The sequence below is a fragment of the Rutidosis leptorrhynchoides genome, unplaced genomic scaffold, assembly GCF_046630445.1.
Source record: "Rutidosis leptorrhynchoides isolate AG116_Rl617_1_P2 unplaced genomic scaffold, CSIRO_AGI_Rlap_v1 contig81, whole genome shotgun sequence".
Lineage (NCBI taxonomy): Eukaryota > Viridiplantae > Streptophyta > Magnoliopsida > Asterales > Asteraceae > Rutidosis > Rutidosis leptorrhynchoides.
Genome location: NW_027266873.1, coordinates 78,437 through 87,248, shown reverse-complemented (window position 1 = coordinate 87,248; position 8,812 = coordinate 78,437). Strand labels below are relative to the sequence as shown.

The 8,812-nt window shown below is 41.6% G+C and overlaps 1 protein-coding gene across 1 annotated transcript; it reads right to left on the bottom strand.

Moving 5' to 3' along the window:
• Window positions 1–358: 358 nt before the first annotated feature.
• Window positions 359–5,622, bottom strand: LOC139885138 (linoleate 13S-lipoxygenase 2-1, chloroplastic-like). The gene is made up of 9 exons (XM_071869084.1): window positions 5,271–5,622; window positions 4,102–4,370; window positions 3,229–3,466; window positions 2,756–3,076; window positions 2,521–2,606; window positions 2,271–2,381; window positions 1,818–2,122; window positions 1,244–1,510; window positions 359–1,118 (listed from the first exon to the last, which is right to left on the bottom strand). Exons 1-9 carry the CDS (start codon window positions 5,620–5,622, stop codon window positions 359–361), a joined length of 2,709 nt encoding a protein of 902 aa, XP_071725185.1.
• Between the last annotated feature and the right edge of the window lie 3,190 nt (window positions 5,623–8,812).

The following is an 8,812-nucleotide window of genomic DNA, read 5'->3' as shown; positions in this document are numbered from 1 at the left end:
CCCCTTCTTTCTCACTGGTGGCTGAGAAGCATGTTTAGCAAATCTATGAACTGACCATTTACCCGAGATTTTAGATTCTGCACTAGTGTGTAAAACAGTAGTGCAATTTGGTATTTATGAAGAAGATAGATGTAGATTGTAGTAAAGATTACGTTTTATGCACATCGTCACTTTTTATTTATTTATTTTTTGGCAATTGATAGAGGACTAGAACTGAAATGAATCCTTTAATCATAATTACATAGATATTAGTAACACGGCACATTAGATCATGAAATTAAAAAAATGTTGTCCACAAATTAGGATTCTACAAAATAGAAGGGGAAGTTTTCTCTCTGCAAACAAGAATGTCATTTGCTCAGATGGAAATGCTGTATGGAACTCCCTTCCCTGTCACGCCGGGCTTGGAGAACGGCTTCAAGAGCTCATACGGCACGATCCCGGCTCCACTCCGATTCTTAAACCTTTGGTCGGTGTTCCTTGCGTCAATGACGCCCTCGAGCTCCTTCAGCCTCCCATGGAACCTCTCGAACGCCGCGTTTATCACCGGCTCCTCCTTCCATGCTGGTTCCGGATCTTGCCCCAGGTACTCCTCATCCGGCGAGTGATTTGACAACACGTCGAGGATTGCCATCACCTTGGTCGCTTGTATCTGCGATGGGAAGCATGTGAGGAGCGTGACCTCAGGCTTGTCCCAAAACATCTTGAGCTCTCCTTCTGTCGGGTCCTCGACGGGCATCTTGGTTCGCGCAATGGTGGGCCGGTTAGGGAAGTAGCCACCGTAGGTGTACTGGCCGAAGTTGACGGCAGCATGGTGGCCTGAGGCAACCCAGACCATGGTGGTGACAATGTGGATGAGGTCGGACGGGGTCTTGAGGTCAGGCCACCCAGGGGAGTCTTTCTTGTCGCCATGGCCGATGGTCCGGATCTCGGTCCACCAGGAGTGGAGCTCCTCGTCAGACGCAATGCGGCTCGGGTCGGGGTAATAGTGATTGACGTAGTTGGTGACCCACTCCTTGATGGTGACCCACAAGAGGAGGCCATCGTTGGCGAAGGGGTAGTCCTCGATCGCTAGCTTGAGGCCATAGGGTGCCGTTGGGTCCTTTACTGCCAAACCCCTGGCAAGCATTGACAAAATCAGAAACGCGATTCGGTTTTCATAAAACTAATTTGTTCTAGACACTCCGAGCGTCAACAATTATTATATTTTTCTCTTTCCCTAATTTTAATTGATGTGCAATACCTGCTAATCAAGTCATTGGGCAAGCCTTGCAAGTCGAATTGCCACTGCTTGTCATAGGCGACGGCGCTGAGCTCCATGGAGTACTTGCCGGGAGAGAAGGTGGTCTCGATGATGCCGTCGCCATTGATCAGATACCCGCGAGCCAGCGCATTGATCTCCATCGTGTACCGGAAGTGTGGGTGTAGCAGCTTGTAGATCGGGTGCATCTCGCTCAGTTGCCGATTTGTCGCTATTATGTAAGGCTCCGTGGCACAATGAGTCCGCAACCTGCAAAAGTTGAAACCATAGATACATCAATTACACCATCAGCATTTATGCAAATAGGTACGTCGTGTAATAACATCGCGCTTTACACGCAAATCATATAACAATTACAAAATTATCAACATACTTAGATCTCACAATCCTATGTGTGTCTCCATGTGTGGAAAACAACTTTTAAAGCTATATTCTTCTCTCTTGAAAATTTGATTAGCCTGTTTCATCACTAGTATACTTCTACTTAATAGATCTATGATTTTTTTTTTTTTAAAATTTTGCTTGTCGAAAAGTAATTATCAAATTATTTTGTTACCAGTGGCTGACGAGCTGGTGGTATCCAGAGTCGTGGGCGAGGACATGTGCCTTGGCGAGCCGCCAGAGCCACATGCTGGTGGAGTGGCACGAGGGGATGAACACCTGCTTCCATTGAGGCTTCCCATCGTCAGTCGGCGGCCGCGTCAGCTCGATGGCGAGTGGCTTCAACGTCTCATCTGGGGTCAGGAAGAAGAGCGTTCTCGACCCATACAAGGTTGTTCCCTTGAGCTGCCTCACTTTGTTCACGTATGGTAGGAACAGGTCGTGGTAGTCTAGCATGAACAGCTTCTTTTGCTGTATAGCCTGCACAAAATGGAATTGAGCCAAACCGAAAAGGTGGGGTTCAAGTCAAATTTCATTAATTGGGGCCGTTGAATTTAGGTTTATGCTTGGCCCAAGAGTGTAGATAGGTTGTATTAAAAGATACTTTGTCGAGGGAGTATCCTCGTACCTCATTTAGTGTCATAAAGCCCTTGATTTCCCTTTCGATAATCTCTTTCGTGATGGCCGATTCAGGTGGACCGTAGATCTTAGGGTCAAGCTCGCTCATCAAGGGCCATTCCTAAATACATATTTTAATACCAATTATTTATAGAAAGCATATACCCAACATGGTGATGTCAAATAATTTTAGTCTCCATAAACTAAATTAATTGTATGTGAGCAAATTATATGGTTGAAATGTGTATAATAATTATTACCGTGACCAACTGGATCGCATAGGGGTTAATTCCCGCTAGCGTTTGACGAGCAAACTCTTCGTCACTAAACCAAAAAAATCTGTCTCCTGCAGAGTGCAACAACATAGCTAATTATTATAAAAATCTTGGAGACATATAGTAAGTAATAATATAAATTTAGTGTCCTATGATTGACTAATAATGTATTTTCCTAAAGAGAGAATGAGAGAGGGAGAGGGAACGGGAGTTTGCTTACGGATCATGGTTTCAGGGGTTTCAAAGCGCAAGACATCCTCGGAGGCATCGGTGACGGTTTTGACGAGCCGAGGGAAGAGGTCCTTGAGGAAACCTTGCTTCTGCAACGGGGGCAAGTTGACGCCTTCGTTGAAGAGCTCGTCGATGGCGGTGAAGTAGGGGAACCCCAGGTCGGAGTCGACTATTGCTGTCTCGAGCGACGGCACCAGTGCGTGTACCACCGAGTACACTGTCTTTGCCGAGAATGTCAATTCCTTTATCGTCGAGAACTGTTCGTCTCGTGGCACATATATGCTCCCGCTCCTCGATTCCGACTGTGGATCTGCTCGGTATTATATGTGAATGTTCAATTCATTTGTTTTTTTTTTTTTTTTTGGTAGAATGTTCAATTCATTTGTTGGGACGAATGGCTTATCCAAAGTTTTGTTGGGTTGATCATTGTTATGAAGGAGTAACAATAATTTCTCAACTCACCGGTCTTGCTCTGACGGCGCCCGGTCCGGCATCGTCTAGGGTACGGGAGCTCTTTGCCGCCAAGCACCGGCCTCTTCTTATCTACGTCGCTATCGGGATTCCCCAGGTCATTGTACACGTCGTAATCGTATATCCTCTCGTACGACTTTCTCTCGCCTTGGCCGTTCCCTCGCAGGATCGCCAGCTCCTCCTCTCTCAGCCTCCTCAGCCCACTCGGTGTTTCGGCCGGTAAATAGCACTGCGGCGCAATAGCGTGCAACGAAAGCCGTCAAGCTCCAAATAAAACCCATCTAAGTAATACTCATAATTCAGACAGTGATAATTGAACTTGCTTCTGAGGTTTTGGTGTGAAAATCAAGTCCTATGAAATCAATGCGCAATACATGACCGGCCGACGAATAGGGCACCGATTTCACGTGCTGTTTTTGATTCTTTTTGAAAAGGACACTGTGAGGGCGAGAGGGTCAAAAGATTTATATGAACTCAAATGCTTTTCATCCACATGCATTGTACCTTAGTTTCACCGGTCGCTTCAGTGTCAATTCAAGAATCAATGTCAACCAAGAGTTGTACTATGTTTGGAGATTATAGCTAATTAATCGCGAGTAACTTGCGTTTCATGACACGTAACCTGGTTGATTCACTCTATCTCTGCACAAATACTCTTGTTTATTTTATAATCCTCTCCTCTTAAGTGCCTTCAAGTGCATCAACACAAATATATATGTGCGCGCGTAAAACCCCTAATTTTCAATATGTGTAATAAGTCATAACCCTAATAGTACTGATCTTTTAATATGTGTACTAACCTCATGAAAAATGAGGAAAACCCTAGATAGGAAGCCATGTAGCTATTGGCATGATCTAACTAACCTTATTGGTGAAGAAAATCCTCTTTTGCGGGTTATCGTACTTGGAGTGAACCCATGAGTTACATGTGATATTAAGAGGACCGCCAACGAACCCATCGAGGATGATGTCCTTGAGGTACATCTCCTTGTGGTGCTCATTCTCCACGAAGATCGCCCCGACCTCTCCGAACTCCTCTCCAACCTCGAACTTGCACTCGTAAGTAACCTCCTCCTCGTTCTGGCCCTTCTTGTACGCATATCCTTTTATGGTCTCCTTCTCTTGTCCCGTCTCTGTAAACGAAGTTCAAGACCGTGTTATAATCTTCAACATCATAGCAGGAACGAAATTACAGTTGGCTCTCGCACACTACGGGAGGGCTAGGATTTCGTGTTAGGAAGCCGAAATTAAGCCATGAACAGTAAATGCGACGAATCTAAGGAAAGATCGTCGAATTGGGGGCTTGGAGCTGAATATTTCTGGCAAGAGATAGCCTCTCTCTCTCTCTCTCTCTCCTCCCTTTTTTACGTGGAAGGTCGAGCATAACAAGCGTAAGGATTAAAATCCATATGGTCTATATGATGCCTTGGAATCTTATTTTGGGCTGAACCATGATAAATATGGGGAAAATTCATGCTTTTATCGTCAATTTTAGTTTTTGATTGCACATATATTCTGTGCGATACTCGCAAATACTTTTTTCTGGCAAAGATCATGATATATATCTATATATCTGTGGCTTAATAACAAGACAAGAAATTACACCTTCATTAACATGTTATATCTCACATATAGAGTGCTAAATTGGATAGCATGCATCAGATCTTTTAGTACAAACCTACGTCCACGGAGAATTTATATAGGGAATGGTTATTAATTATACAATCAGACATCCTTGTTCGTTGCAAGTCATAAACAACTTATCTAATTTTGTGACTTTTTCTTCAAACCCAAAATGACTATTTTTAAAAAAAAAAGGGTAAAAATTCGTATATAATTCTGAATATCGCTTTTTTTGAACTTTGAGAAACTTCAAATGTTTCACTTCAAATATAAGTCAAATTGTGAACATAGCAAAATTTTCAAAAAGCAGAAGAACACGTTTCAATCAAATTCAGCCTATTTCTCGCCCTGCTTTCTGTTACAAGTTGTGTTAACAATTTCAAGTTCAAAATTGAATGCTTAATACTTACTGTAGTCAAGCTCTGCACTAACAAGCTCCAAGAGGAGCGTTTTCCCCATCAAATCAGTAATCGTATCGAGCCCTCCGCTTATCCCTAGTTCTGAGAAGAACCCACCGGCGCTTGGTTTCACTTTCACTACCGCTTTAACCGACAGAGACTTCTCGATGGTGCTCGGGCTGGCAACAGCATCGATTGTACTCGATGAAAGCCCCACTCGAGCGCTTCCGGTTCTCTTTTGGAGTGCAAGTTCAGACTGCGCCGGAAAAATTGCGATCCCGCCATTGGCTTGGCCAGATGGCTTGCTTAAAGGGACCAAGGTTGGGGAGGCAGGTGGGGATTGATGAAGCTGTGTCTTCAACATGATGATGGTGGGTGGTGATCGTTTCTGGGGTGTTCTTGAAAGAGAGAATGGTGTATGTAGACAACACTTGCTTAAGACAATGGTTATTAAGACTTGGGTGTGATGAGGTTTTGGAGAGTTGGTCTAGTGGCTTTTATAGAGGGAGAAAAGGAAGAACGGTTTGGCATGTGCCTTGTCGTTATTCTTTTTCTGGGCTTTATTTTTCCCCGAATGCATGTACATGACACGTGAAAACGATGTTGGAAATGCGAAGAGAGGAGGAAAGAAGGCGGTGGGCTAGACTTGTATTCGTTTGAAATTTGACATTCGTTTACCGTACGATATTCGCGCAAAGATATTTCAAAGGCTTGGAAAAATTCAAAAGTTATATGAGAAGGAAGAGTTCGTACTGGATCCATCCGGAAAAATTCAGCTAGACTTGACCCGACCCAACCACTAGTCCACCACTTAAAACATCAGGCGTATGTCTTGTTCTTATGTTCGGAAGAGTATTAATCGGCTCATTATCTTGGTTGAGTTTGCACCTCATGTTTTTCTTGAATCTTTGCTTGTCTTCAACTATTGGTTATCTTAACACAATATGTGTCCTTACACATATTAAACATGTCATGCTTCATTATTGGATTAGGGGGCGGGTTAGTGAGGATTATCGCACTCAAGTTGCTTAGTGTAGTTTTAGGTATATGTTATAAGTTACCACATTTCATGTAAAGCTTCATCGTCTCACTCTGGCAAAGCTAAGTTTCTTTTGCACAGACTTCTCTTTTTTTTTTTTTTTGGCATCTCAGCATGAATGTCGACCAATTTTATGCATCTTTTGGGTTGTGATATTGGTAGGGTTTCCATCTATATAAGGGTCAAACTAATTGGCTGGCTCTACGTGTGGTTGAGAAAAAGACTAGTGGTTGAGAATTTTAGAAGTTTACTGGCAATGAAATTTAAGATAAATTCTCTTTGAAATGGGAATGAAGTAAAAGGTTGAATTAGGAATGATCTCGTGCATATCCATTATCTGATGTTCACAGTCCGACGACACGTTCAAATGTAATGCATATCCAACGTAATGCATATCCAGTACTTGCAACATCATGGTGGACAATCTGAGGAAAAAGATCAAGACCGTTCCAACTCATGCAACATAACCTGTGACTTTCTAGTATGTATAATCAAGTTTTTATGCCTTTTGATTTCGTGGAATCATGTAAACTTCATCTTTAACATGTTTAGTCATATGGATATGATTTCTGACATGACAACTTTTCAATAATAAAAGTATGTAGATGAGAGAAAAGTTATTTAAAAGTACGATATCATAAGTAACAAAGATGAAAAAGAGAAGAACTATCTCACAATACTCAATTTTGATTTTATAAGCTCTTTTTATGCATATGATCTCTTTCAATATATTAGTTTAAGCTTTTGGATTGAGCTTTTTAACATAATATCTTCTTTCACCTGTGCATTCACTCCTAGAGAAAAGAAACATGAAAAAGAAAAAAACACAAAAAAATTATGAAGATTCTAAAAAAAGTCTATATTGGCATCGATTGTGTCACGTAGGATGGTTGGCGTCTATATCAGTAATTTCCAACCAAAATAAGTCAGATGGACACAATCGGCTAAATATAAAAATGTTTAAGATTAAATCGGCATAAATAAAATGCTCAAGATCAAATTGGAAAAAGTGTAATAGATTTGGAAATATTTTTGTAATTGTCCCAATCTTGAGTATGTATAAGAATTTGCTCTTGTGCTTTTGTTGCTGATTTAAAAGGGCTCTGAAAAAAATAAAAAGAAAAATCATGATAGAGGAACCCTAGAAAAGGAAACGCAATTAGATGAGTTTAAACCACATTAATTTCCAATTAGTGTATTAGGTAAGGTCGTTTGCACCAGATGTGAATACGGCTTAGCAATTTTTGCAGAGTAAGAGTAATGCAATGGGATGATCATGACGTCATAATTTGGAACGACGGCTTTATTGGCAGATCAAAAGGTGGCAGTGGTGAAAAATAATTGACCAAAATCTCAACGTGTGCCTGGGAATTGGGGGCTAGATAAATGCATTGAACATGGGTAGCACGAGTTGCATGTGGGAGGCTCCATCGACCAACAGCATGTTAACTTGAGAATCATCACACGCCGTAAAAAGATTCGAACCCTAATTCCAATAGCACCTGCCTTGAGACCTCGTGGTTAGCATGGTTTTCGAGCTTTGGGACATTTCAAGCTTAAGGATTCAAGAGATTACTTTCCAATTTTATTAATTCTATGTAAACTACTCCAAATGAGGGTAGCTATACTGTCAAAGCTTTGATTAATTTATGAAATTTACAAAATGTTCCATGAATCTCCGGCTAGCAGGATCTCCACATGCCTCCCTCTATCTTCTCTCTATGTTTCTCCCCCCCCCCCCCCCCCATTTATGACTTCTTCTACAGCAGCCCAATACTACCATTGCAGATGTTCTTTCGCCACAACCATAGCCATGACGACATAACCACCTGCCCATCTCTCTCTATATATCAAAAAACGATATAACTATTTAAGAATTTATGTTGTCATCAGAATTTGATGAATATCATAAGATATAGACTTTTGTGAGAGATGAGAATCATTGATAAATCTTTGAATTATTGGTTCTTGATAAACTTCAAGATCTCTATCAAGAAATGCAAAGATATTGTTGGTTATGATTGTTTTCTAATTTTCCTCATTAATTTGAATAGGCAGACGATACCTTGCCCTTATTAGGAGGATTTGGAGACCATATCCAAATGCTTATGTCTGACCTTGATGGAAGACACATGTCCAATATTTTCTCACCGCTGGATTTTACTTTACCTCTCTCTCGTTATTTTCGGCAAGCTCATTACCTCCGGCTTTGGAATTCTCATGCTCATCCATAACTGTCGCCGCCGCAGCCCGCCCCACCACCTTTGCTTGTCCTTGTTAGACAAGTAAGTTCAACCAAGAGCAATTTTTTTTTTTTAAGAGCATTTTTTTTTTTTTTTGCATATCAATGGTGAAAGTTGTCATTTCCTTTAAAAGTGATATGGAAAATACTGGTCGTACTACCATAGTCTGCGGTGGTTCAGTTGGATAAGTGCTCCTATGATCCTTTGCTAGAGGAGAGGAGTTCGAATCCTGCTGGCCGCACGGGATCTTAAGTGTGATATCGGGATGGTAG

Excerpts from the sequence above, each read along its gene's own strand:
- LOC139885138 (XM_071869084.1), bottom strand. The coding sequence starts at position 5,622 with ATGTTGAAGACACAGCTTCATCAATCCCCACCTGCCTCCCCAACCTTG. Across the intron at positions 3,077-3,228 it reads GCGCCGTCAGAGCAAGACCG|ATCCACAGTCGGAATCGAGG; the intron begins GTGAGTTGAGAA and ends AATACCGAGCAG. Across the intron at positions 1,511-1,817 it reads CACCAGCTCGTCAGCCACTG|GTTGCGGACTCATTGTGCCA; the intron begins GTAACAAAATAA and ends CAACTTTTGCAG.